Source organism: Papio anubis, chromosome X, assembly GCF_008728515.1.
Source record: "Papio anubis isolate 15944 chromosome X, Panubis1.0, whole genome shotgun sequence".
Classification (NCBI taxonomy): domain Eukaryota; kingdom Metazoa; phylum Chordata; class Mammalia; order Primates; family Cercopithecidae; genus Papio; species Papio anubis.
This window is the reverse complement of record NC_044996.1, coordinates 105,480,351-105,498,710: the sequence shown is the minus strand read 5'-3', so window position 1 is coordinate 105,498,710 and position 18,360 is coordinate 105,480,351. Positions and strand designations below refer to the sequence as shown.

General features: G+C 47.1%; 1 protein-coding gene across 14 annotated transcripts in view; it reads right to left on the bottom strand.

Moving 5' to 3' along the window:
* Nucleotides 1-4,716: 4,716 nt before the first annotated feature.
* Nucleotides 4,717-18,360, bottom strand: part of BCOR (BCL6 corepressor) — a 129,509-nt gene continuing 115,865 nt past the window's right edge. For 9 of the 14 annotated variants that reach the window (XM_017954131.2, XM_017954133.2, XM_017954132.2 and 6 more), the window contains 8 exons: nt 17,660-17,985; nt 17,049-17,303; nt 12,090-12,256; nt 9,965-10,110; nt 8,871-8,948; nt 8,503-8,659; nt 7,044-7,331; nt 4,717-4,918 (listed from right to left, as the gene is read on the bottom strand). In XM_017954131.2, coding sequence (XP_017809620.1) covers nt 4,822-4,918; nt 7,044-7,331; nt 8,503-8,659; nt 8,871-8,948; nt 9,965-10,110; nt 12,090-12,256; nt 17,049-17,303; nt 17,660-17,985 — 1,514 coding nt within the window. In that variant the 3' untranslated portion in view covers nt 4,717-4,821. Of the gene's footprint in view, nt 4,919-6,172; nt 7,332-8,502; nt 8,660-8,870; nt 8,949-9,964; nt 10,111-12,089; nt 12,257-17,048; nt 17,304-17,659; nt 17,986-18,360 lie in introns of those variants that run through there. The other 5 variants (XM_017954135.2, XM_017954134.2, XM_003917587.5 and 2 more) reach the window with 1 other exon arrangement.

The following is an 18,360-nucleotide window of genomic DNA, read 5'->3' as shown; positions in this document are numbered from 1 at the left end:
ACTAATTAGTCAGAAACCCATTAACAGTATAATGGTATTTTTGCCTACTTTAATATTTTATATAAATGTGTCACATTACATGCATTCTTCTGCAATTTACCTTCTATTTTGGTCAATGTCATGTTTGTGACATTTATGTGTCTTGACTGGAGTAGCTGGGGTATGGCATCTTATTGTTTGACTACAAGGCAATTTATCCACTTGTCCTGCTCAAAGGCCACCTCCCCAGAGCAGCCTTCCCTGACCTGACCATTCATCCAAAGTAGACCTTTTACTGTCCTTTTCCTCTTCTTCTTCCTTTTCCTATTCCTCTTCTTCCTTTTTGAGACCGAGTCTGCTCGAAGGGCTGGAGTAGCCAGATCTCAGCTCATCGTGTTTCTCCGCCTTCGATTCATCACGCATTCTCCTGCCTCTTCAGTTCGATTCAGTTGACTATCACACTGGCTCGGGTTGTTTTTGTATTTTTAGTAGAGACGGGTTTCACCGTGTTAGCCAGGATGGTCTCATCTCCTGGACTGCGGATTCAAGCCTGCCTGGTCTTCCCAGTGCTGGGATTACAGGCTTGAGCTATCAGCCCTCTTCCTTTTAATAGAAACAGACACTGAGGGCTGGGTATGGTGTCTCACACCTGTAATCCCAGCACTTGGGGAGCCCGAGGAGGGCTGATTGCTTCAGCCCAGGAGTTCGAGACCAGCCTGGGCAACATGGTAAAATCCCATCTCTACAAAAGAAAAAAACCAAAAATTAGCCAGGTGTGGTGGTGTGTGCTTGTTGTTCCAGGAGGCTGAGGTGGGATCACCTGAGCCTGGGAGGTGGAGGTTGCAGTGAGCTGAGATTGCACCACTGCACTCCAGCCTGGGTGACAGAGTGAGAAAAAAGAAAGAGGAAGGAAGGAAGGGAGGAAGAGAGGAAGGGAGGAAGGGAGGGAGAGAGGGAGGGAGGGAGGAGAGAGACACACTGAGGGAAAACACCAGCTTCCAGAAGCACATCTAGCCCCTGCTAACTCTGGCTCTAGCCCTCTTTTATTGGACATGTGGCAGAGAAAAAGTGTGCGCGTTTAGGTGGGACAAGAAGCAGAGGCCAAGATGGGCTTAGACAGGTAACATCCATTGGGAGAGAAAGCAGGAAAAGGTGGGGAGGACCTTCACACTGAGATGCAGGTCTGACTCCTGTGGAAGGAGAGAAGGAAGGAGGGGTGTGTAGGAAGATTCAAAGTCTGCAATGTAGCTCCAAGAAAAGTAGCCAGGCTGATGGTGAGTCCTCAAGCCAAAGATGCACATCCTGCCAGAATGAACCCACCTCACTGCCCCTGTGATGCCCACTGCATGCTGAGGAGGAGCCACAGGAAGTGAGACCTCTTTGTGAGTGCGGTGGTGGCAGAGCAAGGACAGCAGGGCATTCTCACAGCCGGCCCTGCCACTCTAGCCAGTGGCTTCCTTCCTGCTGTCTGGCCACAGGTGCTTAACGAGGTTGAGACCTGGCTGATGAATCCACCCTCAGAAATCCTTCCACTTATCTAAATCAAAGTGCTTTCGGAGAGACGATGACTTCAGAGTGAGAAGAGACCCCCCACCCCAGTCCACCCCAAACAGACCCAAATCCAAACCCTGAACTCTGAACCCAAGTTTTGCAGGGGAGAGGCTGCCAAACCTCTTGGGCCCTGTGTTTTTGACAGAATATTACTTTTAGAAAAAGGAGAAGAGTGACAAGGTAATAAATGTTTTAACCTGTCTTTGTTTCACCCTTCTCTGAGGAAGCAGTAATGAGGTATTGAAAAAAAGTGTGAGATGGAAATTATGATTTTTTTCCCTCAACATTATTTCGAAAAATTCCAAACCTATGTAAAAGGTGAAAGAATGGGCAGTCACAGTGGCTCAAGCCTGCAATCCCAGCACTTTAGGATGCTGAGGTGGATGGATTGCTTGAGCTCAGGAGTTTGAGACCAGCCCAGGCAATATGGTGAAACCCCATCTCTACTAAAAATCCAAAAGTTAGCTGGGTGTGGTGGCACATGCCTGCTTTCCCAGCTACTTTGGAGGCTGAGGTGGGAGGATTGCTTGAGCCCAAGAGGTCGAGGCTGCAGTGAGCTGAGATCGTGCCACTGCCCTTCAGCCTGGGCAACACAGTGAGACTCTCAAAAAAAAAAAAAAAAGAAAAAAGAAAAAAGGGCCAGGCACAGTGGCTCACGCCTGTAATCCCAGCACTTTGGGAGGCCAAGGTGGGCATATCACCTGAGGTCGGGAGTTCAAGACCAGCCTGACCAACATGGAGAAACCCCATCTCTACTAAAAATATAAAATTAGCTGGGCGTGGTGGCGCACGCGTGTAATCCCAGCTCCTGGGGAGGCTGAGACAGGAGAATCGCTTGAACCCAGGAGGTGGAGGTTGCGGTGAGCTAAGATCGTGCCATCGCACTCCAGCTTGGGCAACAAGAGCGAAACTCCGTCTCAAAAAAAAAAAAAAAAATGGTGAAAGAACGATTTAATATACCCTTTACCTGGATTCCCCAATTATTAATATTTTTCTATGCTTTATCTGTGTAACAATAAACATGTTAGTATTTTTCTGTGCTTTTCTTTTCTGAACCATTTGGAAGTCAATGACAGACCTCCAATAATTCATCCCTGAGCACCCCAGCATACATATATCTCAAGAGTATGAACATTCTCCTATATGACCACAATGCCATTATCATTCCTAAGAAAATGAACATTTATTCAATAATACCCTTTAATTTACAGTCTTTATTTCAATTTCCCCATTGACTCTATAGTGACAGAAACCACATCTGTGGTTGCCTGGGGTCAGGGAGGTGTTGAAAGTAAAGGGCACAAGGGAACTTTCTGGGGTGACAAATGTTAGATGCTTGATTGGGAGTGGTAGTTACATGTATGTAAAATTGCCGAAACTCAGAACTGGATGCCTTTGATTTGATATAAATTATATCTTAATAAGATTGATTTTTACCGATTTTACCAGTAGTCCCTTAAGTGTCTGATAGGAAATTTTACCCCAATCTAGGATTCTATCAAAGTTCATGCATTTCATTTGTCTTCTCCTCAATCTTCCCTAATCTAGAACATTCCCTCCTGCTTATTTTGTTTTCATGGCATGGATTGAAAAAAAAAAAGGCGGACGTGGGCAGATCGCTTGAAGTCAGTAGTTTGAGACCAGCCTGGCCAACATGGTGAAACCCCTTCTCTACTAAAAATACAAAAATTAGCCAGGTGTACTTGCTTGAACCGAGGAGGCAGAGGTTGCAATGAGCCGAGATTATGCCACTGCACTCCAGCCTGAGTTAACAGAGCGAGACTTTGTCTCAGGGGGGCGGGGGGAAGCCAAGTCAGTTGTCTTGTCTTCCAGAATGTCTGTTTCCTCATTACTGGATTCAAGTCACTTTTTTTTTCTTTTTTTGAGACAGGGTCTCACTCTGTGGCCCAGGCTGGAGTGCAGTAGCTTGATCATGGTTCATTGTAGCCTTGATCTCCCAGGCACAAAAGATTCTCCCAGCTCAGCCTCCCCAGTAGCTGGTACTATGGGCATGTGCCACCCATGGCTGGCTAATTTTTATTTTTACTAGAGCTGGGGTATCGTCACGTTGCCCAGACTGGCACATTTTCTATAATACTGTAGAGGTAATGCTGGGTCCTTCTTATCACCCCAGGCGCCATATGGAGCCAGTCTGTCACAGTACTGGCTAGGCTCACTCACCTTGTATGTTCTCTGCTATAGACTCGGGTCAATCATTCCTGCAGGAAGCCCCTGGTTCTTGACAGTAGGTTGTGACAGGTATAACTAGAACAGCCACATTCTAGCCATGAAGAGGGAGGACAGGGCAAAGGAAAGCATGTCCTGATCCTAAGGGACACCTTCAGAACTGGAATGAACCACTTCTGCTGTGTACCCATGGTGAGTTCCATTGCACTCACGTTGACCTTCATGGAAACCCTTCTACGCTGCTGGTGGGTTCCTGGACACCCAAGTGAGGGCCTATAAAGGTCTGCTCTGTACCTCTGGTGAGCTCTTCTAAACCCATGGTGTTTCTATACGGCCAATACGATCTCATCTATACCTGTGGTGTCTTCTACACCCACAGTGAGCTCCCTTCCCTCCAGGAGGAGTTCTACTGGAATGGGCTCTCTACCTGCAGTGGGATCTCACTTATACCTGTCTTAACATCTTCACCTGTGGAGAGCTCTTCAACGCCCGAGGTGATCTTAGATCATGATTGCTCCAAACCTGTGGAGAGCATTTGAAATACCCATACTGAGTTCCTCTCAACACACAGTAAGCTCCCCTGCCTTCTGGTGATGCGTCCCTCTCCCCGTGGAGTGTGATCTGGTCCATATCTGTGGCCTACTCTATGTTCACGGTGAGCTCTATTACCCATGGAGAGTTCCTAAGCAGGGGTGGGGCATTGTTTTTCATCCAAACCTTTCTCAGCCATGGGGATCTCATCTATACCCCCAGTGAGTTCTACGTCCATGTTTCCAACCACCCTGACAGTTCTTGCACTAACTGTTCTGTCTACTAGCTCCCCCAACTGCATGAACCACAGCCTTAAATGTCTCCTGCACCAAGCTGCTTCTTCTGCACACCCTAATCTTGTGGCTCTCACCTGTTTTCCTAGCTTAATTAAGAGAATGACCTTCATCCAAGATGGAAACCTCAGTTGGCCTTGGCTCCCCCTTTGCCTCCAACCCCAATACAAAGAGCCAGATGCCCTCAAGTTTTTATTATCTTTTAAATCTGGGTGTGTAGGATCTCTCGTAGCTTTGATAGTAGTTCAGGTTTACCAGTCCTCTTTTGCTTAAATCATTTCTACAGGTCTGTTTTACTGGTCTTGTTATCTGTTTTTCTGGTCTTGTTATCTGTTTTTTTCACTTCAACACTCCCCTCTGCTTTTTGAGGGGACTTCCTATAAAACAAAAATTAAGCAAACTGTTAATAGTGGTTAACATGCGTAGGGGAGGGGAGGGGATAATAGGAAACATGTCTATTTCTGACATGATTGGACTTTTTAAATAAAAAGGTATACATTTTCTATTATCAGAAAAATTAGTAAATAAGACAGTAGGCTGCCTTTTGTCTTCAGGATACACTTCAAACTTCATTTGTAGCCAACATTCCCCTGAAAAGGACTCTTGCATTCCTCGCATGGAATTTCTTCATTCCCAACAATGCCTCACTTTTCCTGTTGGGCCACAGTGTTTGCTGGCCTGACAAATACAGTGTCCTCACAGCCTTTTTCCTCTGCTTTCGCAATCCTAGTGTTCCATGCAGGATCAGAAAGCACTGAGGGCATTCGGTGCACAAATGGATTTGACAAAAGTACCCAGATGAATAGGTCTTTGGAAGGGCTGGGGGAATAGGAGTCAGGGACAACTCTGGATCCACAGGGTTCAGGAACAATCTGCTGAAGCTGTCATCCAAGAATTAGAAAGCTGCCACTGCCACAACCACTACTGTATCTCATCACCCACGAAGCTGAAAACCAGACACTGGAATGCTGGCCAGTCATTCCAACTGGCTGGCATGTCTCTTCAAATTTTCTTATCCACAGCCACTGTAGTAGGAAGGTGCCCCTACCTCATGCTGCCTTCCAAACTGAATATGCACTCAGAAAGCTAGCTGCAAGGGAGTCGAGTAGTTTTCAGCTTTCTAGCCTCTATAGTGAAGGACAGGCACAAAAGCAAGTGAGATGGAAATCAAGGGCCAACTGATAGTGCCCAATGCAGATACTGCTGGGAAAAGTCAAGAACAGAGGAAAGGTTGGCTCTATAGGCCTTGACTCTCAGGCCATGCAACAGAAGGGCTGCAGAAGTGACATAACAAATGCCTAGTTTCAGAAAAAACACTCCTAGAGAGTTGGCCATGAGGTGGGACTGAAATAGGTCAAGGCCAAAGGCAATGCAAAAGCCTCCATAAGCATCAAAGGAAGACAGGAAAGAGAAGGTTCTAAGAGACAGGAAATATGTCCAAGAATTGGGCTTTCAGAATAGGACCCCAAATTATATTCTGAGTATAACTCCTCCAACACCCTCCAGTCCGCTTTGGTTTCTAGAGACTATAAATTGCTCTAAAGTTACCTATAGGGAATACATCACCAGCACCATTTAAGAAGAATCAGGGACAACAATAATGCTTTAGGAATACATAGGACACAAGGTACTTCAATTTTCTCCTTTCCTCAACAGTTTTATTGCCTTTTAAGAAAATTTTTGTAAAATATAAATACAAAGGCAGAGAATTTACTTACAAAGTTAAAACACAGATTTCAAACATAAACACACGATTCAGAAAATTTTAGTTTTATGTACATTTCCGAGCAACCTCAACATATTATGTTAGTTTTCAATATTTTACAGGGTACAGAAAAAAATAGCTCAAAGTCTTCTTTAAATAAGAGCATAAAATGTTTAAACATATAAACAATCCGGTTTGATGCGTGAAAACTAATTTCACAGCTTTTAAATTAGGATATAAAAGTTTCATACAATTAGTTGTTGTGTGTGGATATGGTTTGAATTTATATTACACACTACTGGATTACATCCAATAGCATATACCTGGCCCGAGCAGGTACTCTGTAAACAAAACAAAGTTATATCACCAAGTGCCTTCCCCAAATTCGCTCCCTCAAACCAACCACACAGTTCTGACCACTCTACACAGTCATGGCCTCTGTCATCAGAGCTTTGTATGAAATTAAGTCAAAGTGTGGAGCTTCTTTTACTCATTTTTTTTTCTCCTTAAAAAAGAAAAGAAACAAATGTTCCAAGTAAAAACAAACATATCCCAAAGCATGTGTGCATTGAAAAGTAAAGAAACATTATAACAACTTCATAAAAACTGACTTAAAAGTTTAAAAGGAAAAAAACATGTTTCTAAGTCCTTCTGACTGGAGTAATTTCTCTTATATAAAGAAGAGATATTTTCATATGTAATAGTGTCCTTTCTTTACAGAAATAGTCGTATTATGACACATATGCACAAGGATTAACACTATAACACACTGTACACGGTGGGTCTGGCTTGCTCACCAGTAGTTGTCTGAGACCAGGTCACTGGGGTGGAGCCACTCTACAGAGGAGCCCAGCAGAGTCTGAATTTCGTTCGTGAATTCCACCAGATCTAACAGCTCCTTACTTTCAGGGTTGAAGGCTTCCAGGTCTTTGGAGCAAGAGAACAAGAGACTTGCAGAAACCTGCCGATAAAATTCTGCCTCTGCAATGGTGACAATTTCCACGTTTGGAAAATTGCAGCGAAATATGCGAGAGGACATTTTCAATTTCTTAAGGACATCTGAAAGCAGTAGCCAGTTTCGCGGCCTACAAAACAGAAAGGAAAATGCTTTGAGTTTTCAGTAAAATGAAAAATGCTCCCAATATTAACTACCAGCCTGACTGGACCAGCCTCTAGCTATGTCCTTTCATTCTGCTCCCACTCCTCATTTCTCACCATACCTACTCTCTGATTGCCATTCTTTTTTAAGGTGAGGGAGAGTAACTACTTCTAGCAGTAGGAACTCTGGACTCATCTGTCCATCTAGGGAGGACCATCTGAATAAGCCCCATTTCTCCCCTTTCTGGTGGTAAAGTCCTGCTCATTCAGCTGTGACCACAACTCGGGTCAAGCCTATCCAAGTGCCCTGTTATCAACAGTCACTGGGGGAGTAAGTCTGTATCCCCACTTCTTTGATCTCTTCTCTCTTCAGACCCTCACTAACAGCATTATAAAAACAAAAGGCTGTCTCTCCTTTCCATTCAGGCATGTCCACTCCCATCCTTCCATTGTTTTGGGAGTGACACTTTGGAGAAGGAAAGTATTACATTCCTTGCATACAACCTACCATACTTTGTGATTTCCATCACTGTTTGTAATGGCATACAGGTTTATAGCTTTGGGGCTGAAGAGGATGTTACTCATCAAGCAGCTCTGTCAACACACAGCAGAGCAGTCTCTTGACAAGTACACCCAAAGTGACTGGTCACTGGCATACAGGGGCTCAACCACAGGGGGCAGAGGGGATTAACTAAATCTGACGACACACCAATATCCTAAGTGTCATGTACAATGATTGTCCTAACCTTACACAAGGTGTTTTATCAGTGTAGACCAGTACATCTCAAAACATTCTACAGTGGCCTGTTGCAGGGAGTCCTAGGGAGGACACCTTCTCAAAGTGTCTAAGGATTGAAGTATTCGAGGTGCTGACCCTTCCATAAAGTTCCAGTCACCCACTTCTCTGGGGAGTGACAAGCCTTGGTGTTAGTGATGAAGGCAGGTTTATACCATGCTGTGCCCCACCCCTCACCACACTGGGTATAAGGAAGCTGATGTGTACCCTTTCTGGAAAATATCTACTGCATTGTGTGAGGTTCATGGACAGTTAAGGAGTTCACTCACCCACCCACCCTCATCTGCTTAAAGGGCATTTCTAACTCCTGTCACCTCAAGAGCAGCTCAGCTAGTTTTCAACTACATGATAGCCATGCTCACCCCTGAGCCACAGATACTTGGATGTTATAACATGGTAAGAGGGGGGTCTCTGAAAATTCAAATTCAAACACATCACTATAGGCATCGTCATCATCATCCTGGTCTTCTGGTCCTGGGGGGTTGGCTAAAACATCATAGCCACTTTCATCATCTGGTTCTAATGGAGGGCAAATAAGAGAGGAAGGAATCAGTAAACTACACAGCACGATGTCCACAGTTGTCAACAACAACAAGGACTTTAACAAGATTCTTTCCCAAGTGAGTCCTGTTTCCAGTGCCCACCACCGGCTTTCCCTCACCCATACCAGACATAAATGGACTTGAATTTGTTCACCTCCTACTGAACTAGAGCAAACATTGCAGCTTACCACAAACAGAGCTGCCATAGAAGTCCCAAGTGCCACTGGTGTCATCATCACTGCGGCCCTGTAGGTCATTTAAATAATCTGGAGAGAGAGAAAAATAAAAAAACAAGATAAAACCTACTGCCGAGAACAAAATGATGGCAGAGCCACGTGGCATTTTTTCCTATAAATTCATGACAGGCTGGCAGGTCATTTCCTGTCTTCCTATTTCTCAGCAAAATAAAGTAGCATTACACTTATGTATCTCTTTTGTCTTTTGGACAGAGTCTCGCTCTGTTGCCCAGGCTGGAGTGCAGTGGCACGATCTCGGCTCACTGCAGCCTCCACCTCCCGGGTTTAAGGGATTCTCCTGCCTCAGCCTCCCAAGCTGGGACTAGAGGCGCCCACCACTACCATGCCCAGTTAATTTTTGCATTTTTAGTAGAGACAGGGTTTTACCATGTTGGCCAGGTTGGTCTGGAACTGCTGATCTTGGGTGATCCGCCTGCCTAGGTCTCCCAAAGTGCTGGGATTACAGGCGTGAGCCAACTGTGTCCAGCCAACTTATGTATCTCTTCTTTGACAGCCTAACTAAGCTGCTTCTTTCAACAAGTGAGCGTAATTTAAGGTAAACAAGGGCGGGTCACCAGTGAGTTAGTGGCATTCTTTGGCAGGAAGTGCCTGATAAGGAATTTAAATGCAGGTGCCTGACACTCATGAAAACCTTGTGCTTCTGCTTTAGGGATTTTGTAATGCCCGGGGCTTAAGTCATGGGTTATCTGATGACCTAACACCATAAACCTGTCCAAATAATTTCATGTATGGAAGGTTTGAGTCATTTTTCCCAGACTCAGGATGTAATCCTATGAGCCATACCTAAGTTAAGAATGCATGTGTGGAAAATGAGAATAACTTTAGGAAATCTTTTAAAACATTAGGGTGAATAGATGACTTAGCTTCACTAGAATAAAGTCAAACCACACAAAAGTTCAAACACTCAGCTGCTCTCCTTTACAGTTTTGGCCTTTGTGATTTCTGCCTAGTCAAATTCCAATCATCTATTGTATCGAGTTACCATCTAATTTTTGAATAAGACCATTTCTTGAACTTTGTCATACCTGTTAAGAACTTTTCCATAAGTTCACTGTGGGTCATTTTCATGATGGTTCTACCTGAGTACGTAGCCAAGGTGGGGTCAGCACCGTAAGAGAGAAGTAGTCGGACAATTTCCAAGTGATCGTTCTCAACAGCATCGTGCAGAGGCCTAGGAAGAGAGGCACAATAGAATTATGCTCACACAAGCCACACTTGCTTATAAAGCAGTTGTCTCCTTTAACAGCAACAGGCAAAGCTGGGTGCATGTGTACCTTGTGTACTGAGCCTCCTAAGAACAGTATTTCATCCAAGAGGTGTGCACAGTCACCGCCACTGCACAGATAGGGAAACTGAGCTACAGTGACTGGCTCAAGGTCAAGCAATGAATCACTGTTATTTTGATGACTAACCCTTTACAGGGCAGATGAAGAGACTATTTCAGGCCTAAATCTCAAACCCAAATCTATCTTTTCTGGTGGGGAGAGGAGGTTGGGGAGGCGGGGGTGGACAGGGTCTCACTCCATTGCCCAGGCTGGAGTGCAGTGGGGTGGATCATGGCTCACTGCAGCCTCGATCTCCTGGGCTCAAGTGATCCTTCTGCCTCAGCCTCCTCAGTAGCTGGGACTATAGGCGCGTGCTACCACGCCTGGTTAATGTTTTTATTTTCTGTAGGGATGGGGTCTTACTACGTTTTCCAGGCCGGTCTTGAACTCCTAGGCTCAAGTGATCCTCCTGCCTTGGCCTCCGAAGTGCTGGGATTACAGACAAGAGAGCCACTGCCCAGCTGCAAACCCTATCTTTTTTTTTTTTTTTTTTTTTTTTCCTGAGATAGAGTCTCGCTCTGTCGCCCAGGCTGGAGTGCAGTGGCACGATCTCGACTCACTGCAAGCTCCGCTTCCCGGGTTCACAACATTCTCCTGCCTCAGCCTCCCCAGCAGTTGGGACTACAGGCGCCCGCCACCACACCCGGCTCATTTTTTGTATTTTTGTAGAGACGGGGTTTCACCATGTTAGCCAGGATGGTCTCGATCTCCTGACCTCGTGATCCACCTGCCTCGGCCTCCCAAAGTGCTGGGATTACAGGCGTGAGCCACCGCGCCCGGCCTGCAAACCCTATCTTAATCCAAGGCCTAAGAAGGAAGTCAAGCCCAAAATGAAAACATTTTCAACAAATTTAAGTAGTCATGGACCATGTGAAGGTAACTTACAGGGGAAAAAAGAGATCCCATCATCATGGAAGCCAATACAACAAGCAATTGTCACACTATTAAAAACAAAAAACAAAAACCAAAAAACCCACCTCTGTTTTTAAAAGAAACTAGATGCAAAGAGATTAGCAGAGACTCTCCTGAAAGCCTGATCCCAGGACCTCACACAGATCAGTGATCAACCTCTGGCCCAGAAGCCAAGGGAACAGTCGGGAGAAGAAACAGGCCTGGTGGGGTGTGTTCTCAGCAGGGTACAGAGGCCTCCTACCTGTGTCCATGGAGCTGGGGGTTGGGGTTGGCGGGGAGAAGATGGGTCTCTGCCCAATCTGAGGGAATGCTATTTGCAAAGTGTGAAAGACCAAATACATTTCCGTTTGGCTATTTCTGTCACCTTCAGGAAACCCCCAGTGCCCAGCCTCGTGGCAGCATCCCACTCACACAACCAGGAAGATGTTCGGGCTGACTCAGACCTGGGTCTCTGACCAATAAACCAGGGTCAAGGACAGGGTGAGGGCCACGGCTGGGAACGTGGGTGGCAATGGCAGGTCCTGCTGAACCAGCGGAGGGGCAGCTGGCCCTGTGTGTGTACTCCTGGGACTTTCAGCTCAAATATATTTTAAATACAGTGACTTCATAGATGGTGATGAAGAATCCAGGGTCTTAAAAGGCAACACCCCCAATTACTCTCGTAGGCCTCAACATTTTCAGAAGCTTTGGTTCATAGGAACATTATAGGACTGACCAAAATTGGGAGCTTTACATCTACATTTGCCAGAAAGGTCTGCTGGATTCAATTCTAGAGGACCCAGTGGTCAGTGTGCTTGCAGTCGCCCTCTGTCTTTCCTCCTGGAATTTCCTGCATACCCTGAGAACCGCCACCGCACAGGTAGGGAAGCTTGGTCTCAGCAGAGCCAGGCTGAGAACAAGACACATCACTGACCTGGTTCCATCCTGGGCACTGCAGTTGACATCAGCGCCATATTCAAGGAGGTGTCGCACAATGTTGAGCCAGCCCCTGGCACAAGCTTCATGCAGGGCGCAGTAACCTGCGTTGTCCCGATGATTTACGTCACAAATCTTGTTCTCCAAGCAGTACAGGACCACTTCCTGTGGGGAGGGGAGGGGAGGGAGGAATGCCATCAGATCACTGCACAATGACCTTGTAAAGTGGACCTCTCTGTAGCTTTCAAAGACATACACCTTCAGGGCTGAGAACCCACTACCTCTCGGGCAGGCTGTGGATGTCTTGGCGAGGGGCAAACACATGTGCGAAGCGCCTGATGACAGGGACAGCATCATTTAGAGGTCTGCTGCCCAGCTGCCTGGCCCTGGGCAAGTTATGCTCCGAATTCTCCAAAGCTTCCTTTCCTCCTCCGGAGGAGAGTGACAGAGCCTACCAGGGGCTGCTAAGAAACTAATTAAAGACCCACATAAGCCCTTAGCTCAGTGCCTGGCACAGTGAGTACAGAGGGATTTGGCTGCTAATGTTTCAGACGACGCATGAATAAGTTCAAGGACATCCTCACTCAATCGATTCATCCAATAGATAGTAGTGGATGGCGACACAAGTTTAGATAAAAGCAAGGCCAATCAAGGCATAATGGACAATTAAATGAGCTGGAGAACATTTCTGAACTTCACAGAGAGGAGGATTTGCAAGAGTTTAGGCTGGTCCTCATGCCCCTTGGAAAGACCCAGAGTCGGAGCCTGGGTGGCAGTGCTTCTGTTGGTATCATACACATCATCAACAAATGACATCAATGCTTCCAATAACCCCACCCTCTTTTTGCTTCACTCTCTGCCCCACTTGGGGCTGAATCAATATATTTTCATATTTACTTAAGTTAATGACAGGAATCTAATACACCACTTACCACAACCTACACATTTCAAGAACGAAATAAGACGATCCTACCCTTCCCCCTTTGCAGAACATGTTCCGCATCAACAGTCTGCATGAGAATCACTGTTATTAATCTCACTTCTTTGGCGTGTTAATACATTAAAATGAACCGCTCCCAGTAAGCAAAGCAGTAATGTAGTCCATGTTTCATTAAGAAAGTGTTCAAACACATGGAACAGTATCTGCCAGCAGACAACAGGTTACACTGTTTTCCTAGCAGTCATGGCCAGCAGAGAGCTGTCAGGTTCTGAAGACTAGGGGGAAAGCCAGAACATGTGGGGTAGCCCAACACACATTCCACTTGGCAAGGGGGGAGCTCGATGGGTCATAGCAGGCTCTCCTTTGTGACAACTCCTAAGTAACTCATCCGTAACCTAAAATAGGCAGCATTTGAGCCACCCATAAACGTAAGGTGAGTTCTGAAAATTCTTTTATGCCCTTTCTAGGACACATCAGTCAAAGGTGATCACTACTTGAACACTAACTAGAATGCTCTAGATGCTCCCCCTGTGAACCTAAGGCTGCACGCTGATAACCCTGGCCACCCATACCCTGTTGCTTCAGGCCACTGCAGCAGCTCCATTCCAAATCAAGGGGAGGAAGAGAGAAGGCATGCCCACAGAAGCGTCTCTTGCTTCAGGCCCTCACCTGCCAGAAAGCCCACAATCCTCTGAGCTCCCAGGCCACCTGCCCCGAGCACTGGTATCCAGGATACCGCATGAAGCTGCTGCTCTTTTAGGAGGCCCTCACTAGCCAGACTCGAGTGGACGGCTGCAAGCTAATGAGTTGTGTGCCCAGCCAGGGAGAGGCCCTGTCATGTGACTCAGGGATCAGCTCTAAGCGCCACCAACTGCTGTGCACAGATCAATCTACCCGGATCCCGGCAGCTGGCCTGGTGTCCTATCAACCCAGGGTTTATTTGCTCTGACAATTATGGCCTTCACCTGGAAACCTTCATCACTACTGGGGCTGATTTGAGGGAACCTAGAAGTGAAAGATGTCGAGGCTGAAGGGTAAGTAACTGTTACCCTGGAGAATGGCAGGCAAAGCAACAGTAAACCAACAACCAGGTCAGACGTTTTGCCATTGGCCACCATAACACTTCTGATGTTCCCAAATGTGTATGTCATATCCCACAGTGACCTGTGAGATCTCAGGAAGGAAAAGTGGTTATGATTCTCATTCAACACTTAAGGAAACTGAGGCCCAGATAAGTTAGGCCCCAAATTCAATTAACACAAAATATTAGACCTGTAACTCAGGTCTTTTGGCAACGGGTCTGCTGGGAAGTTTCCAAAGGCCCAGTCAAGGGCCCTGGCTAGAAGGCTGCAATCCAGCCATGACCAGCATCCCTTGCACATTTCTGTTGGGGTCAGGCAGACTAATGACACTCTCCTAGATGGGAGGGTGATGGGATCTTAAATGGGTGGCAACTGCTGTCACCAACAGAGAGAATGAAGAAGCCAGAGAAGTCTGTCTACCCAATACATTACTTGGTTTATTCTCCACGCTGGAAATGGGAGTGTTTGAAGGGCAGCCCGCCCATTCCCAAACAAAATCAAACTGTTTTTGTTGGACAATTCTCTGTTAAGCAGCTATAAGCTGAATGCCATTAACCGCAAAATGTAACCATAAAGGCCATAAACCCGACATTGTTAATTAATTAAATGCCTCATTAACTTTTTTAAAAACATGATTTATTCGATTCATAGAAAATTTAACCATCACCACTAAATGCACACGCACGCGGTTCCACATTGGCATTTTAGCCTAAGAACAGACAGGGAAAGGTTCAACTGTAACTGGCCTTTCAGGTGGTCTATTACAGATCTGAAGAGACAGGGTGTTTCTAAACCTCAAGAACCAGCTTAAGAGAAAACAAAGCTTGAGCAGCCTTTTTATTGCATATGGTATCTTTTTAGCTAAGCAGAAGACTACAATGATAAAGAGGGGTTTTGGGAAACCCCTCCCAAAGCTGTGCCTTCATACTGCACCTTATCCTGTTAAGCAAACTATTCTTTTATTTTAAAGGGTTTACACTGCCACATCTGAATGGACTATCATCCTAACATTGTAATTTCTGACTAAATAAATCCCAGAAAGTTGAACTCAAAGTTGAAAGCTTTTATCTAGTAATTAAAACATTCAGCATTAAAACTGATGACCTGAGAAAGTTCTATAATGACATTTACATTTGAAGCGGAAAAGTTGTCCTTCCATAAACATTCTCAAGCCTTCTTGTACCAAAGGCCTGGTAGCCTAAGAAAGCATGGATCAGTGTTCCTTAGTCCAGGCCTCAGACCCACCTGCCATAGGAAAACCACCAAAATGGAAACTGTTCCTTAGAGCACCCACAAGGGTCTCTTGAAGCATCTGGGCTTAGAAAGATGAGACTGGCAGAAATGAAGCCAAGATCAAAGACCAGGCCAGGAGCCCTACCGCCCCCACAGCACCACCCATGGTCAGCGAGTTTGCTGCCCTGGAGCCCTCCCTTACCTCTGGTGTTTGCTGGAAGCACAAGTCCATTTTCTCAACCATGTGTAGGAATGAGTGGCCCTGCCTGGCACGCTGCATCTACCCTGTCCTCATAGGTGCTGCTGCTCTCAGCTTATGCAAAAACAACTGGCTGCCACTTGGGTTTAATCTGCAAGTAACTGAGCTAATTTCCAAATCCTTCTAAAGAGTTCTCTCAAAGACAATCCAGAGATACCAAAAAGAAACAAGTTGGTACGAACAGACAAAGGCACATACAACCAAAAATACCCAGCTAGTGCTTCAAAGGACCATCCCACAGGTGTGAGCCGGCATCCCAGTTCCCACCCACACAATCATGCCCCAGAGTGGGCTCTGGGTCAAAGGGAGACTGGCAGCTGGGTCCCCCCATCAGGAAAGGCTCAAGGCACAGCAGACTGCAGCCTGGTTAAGGTGCGCGAGCCTGGGCCGGCATGGATCCTGTCGCCCGAGTGCTTCTCCACACTTCACACTCAGCCTGCTGAACCGCATTTTATTTTTACCACGACTCCTAGAGAGCTGACGCCAGCATAAAAAAAAGTCTTTGCCTTGTGGGCTATTACATCACAATCTCAACTGACAAGTGTGTGGTGGGGAGATGCACAGGGGCAGACGTAGGTTTTGAACTGTGAAAAGCGTGATTCCAATGGGAGCCAGTACTGGAGAGGAGCCGAGTTTGGCGGGATGGGGGGAGACTGGGCTTTGGAGGCAGGCTGCTGGATTATCTGTTCAAATCATGTAACATCTCTGGGACTCAGTTTCCTCATCTGAAAGCGGGAATAATATTAGTTACTACCGCACACAGATGATGAAAAGGTGAAATGAGTTACTCTGGATCTTAGGGGCTCTGTTAATGTAAGCTATCATTGTCATGGACCATGCTGGGAGGAGGATGGGCACGGGGCCTGGGGAGAAGCAGTGAATTGAGGGAAAAGTCTCAGTCCCTCCTCCAGAGCCCTCAGCCCTGAGGCTACTGTACCCGCTCTATCAGAAAGAGACCTTAGGTCTGCCCCACCCCCCCATCTCTGTGACCTGCACAGCTACTTCCTGCCTACTCCCCCTACACGGCCACCCCTCCATCTGAAACAGTACAAACAGTCCAAGATAGAGCTAGTAACTTCTCTCCCCCTTGCTAATCAGAATCCAAAAGGGCTCATTAAAATTCCCTCAGTCGCCAAGCCCTGGGTTGTGTCAGATTTTATATCAGAGATAAGTGAGCGAGACTGGAGGATGCAGCAGCAGCCTACCTGCCTGAACACGAACTGAACATCAGAGAGGCCTTTCTTTCCACACCGCGATTGAACAAGCCACCAAAGAGACAGCAGCGAGAGTGGGGCTAACACAAACATCCTGCTGGAGCACCGGCCCTGCCCCCTAATGCGGAGGGGGCTGAGCTCTGCTCTCCGTGTCCCTCCCCTTGACCACCACAGCCCGCGGGCCCCGCCCCCCAGCCCACAGCCCCGGGGAGCGCCCACAGGGACACACCTCATAGCCAAGCCTGGCTGCCCGCTGTAGAAGGGTCTCGCCAGCGTTCTTATTGACAATAAGTCTCCGTGCTTCCGGTGGCATCGGGCGAGACTGGGTGGTCTCCTGAGGGGAACTTGAGCATGGCAGCTGTGTAGACTGGGAGGCCGGTAGCAGTTGCTGCAAGCGGTCGAAAGGCTTTGGCTCCTGCTTGGCTGGTGACAGATCATAGTCCGAACTGGGCTCCGGCCGCTTTCTGAATCTCCGGACAGTCACCTATCATAAAACCAGGCAGCGCACACGGTTAAGCCCATGTCCTTCTAACAGCCGCTGCTTCCCCTCCTCCCCTCCACGTGACAAACCTGCGTGGAGAGAGGCACTTTACTCCTTATCTGTTTTGGTGGGTGGGGGGTGCCTGTCAAAGGAGGGTTTGGGGGAAGGGGTTTCATTCTTACTAGTCTGAAACTTCACTGCCACCCAGAAGACACGCTCCTCTAGGACAGGGGAGTGACGTGTGGTATGGGGGAGGAGTCCAGGAAAAGGAAAGCTTTGTCCCCACAAGCTGGGAAGCAGGCAGGCAGGCGGGGATGTGCTCGCACAGGCCCTAGAGGGAAGCCGGGGTCAAGAGGTACCTTGCCATCGGCATTCTCCACGTAGTATTCCCCTGTCAGTGGCAATCCCCGCCTGGGCTCCTGAGGGATCAAGTGTTTGGTTTTGCACAGTCTCTTCCCGGATGGCTTCTCGCTGTTGTCGGTGTATTTCTGCAGCAGGGAGGCAGCCTGGCAATCCTCTTCTTCGTCTGCACACAGCACATCTGTCTTCTGGTTTTCTTTAATTTTCTGCTGTTTGGCAGGCGGCCTGGAGGCTGGTGCGCAGCTTGGCTGAGCCTGCTTTTTGCCGCCTGCACTGGTGGATGAAAGACTCTTCATGGGCGGAGAGCCGGAGAACATAGGCAAGCCTAAATACGGAGGGGGTGATGGGGTGGCGGGTGGGTGAGAGACGGGAGAAGAAGCGGGCGTTACACAGTTGTAGCCAGTGCAGGAAGAAAAGCCCATTGTTAACACTGATCACTGGAGCAGCTTCAGTTTTTAAAGATATACCAATTACGTTTTCAAAGCATTAATATTTTAATTATACCACATTCAAACGGCACCTAAGTTAACCCACAAAACGCCAAGTGGCAAGTTGCTTCAAAGGGCCTGGAAGAGAGGACAGAAGCCGGCTCTTCCTGCTCTCCTGCCCCCTACCCACTGGGTCTGGGTGCTCATGACCCAGAGACTGGAGACAGCCTGAGGCTGGAATGAAGGTGCTTAGACTTCCTTCCTGTGCAACC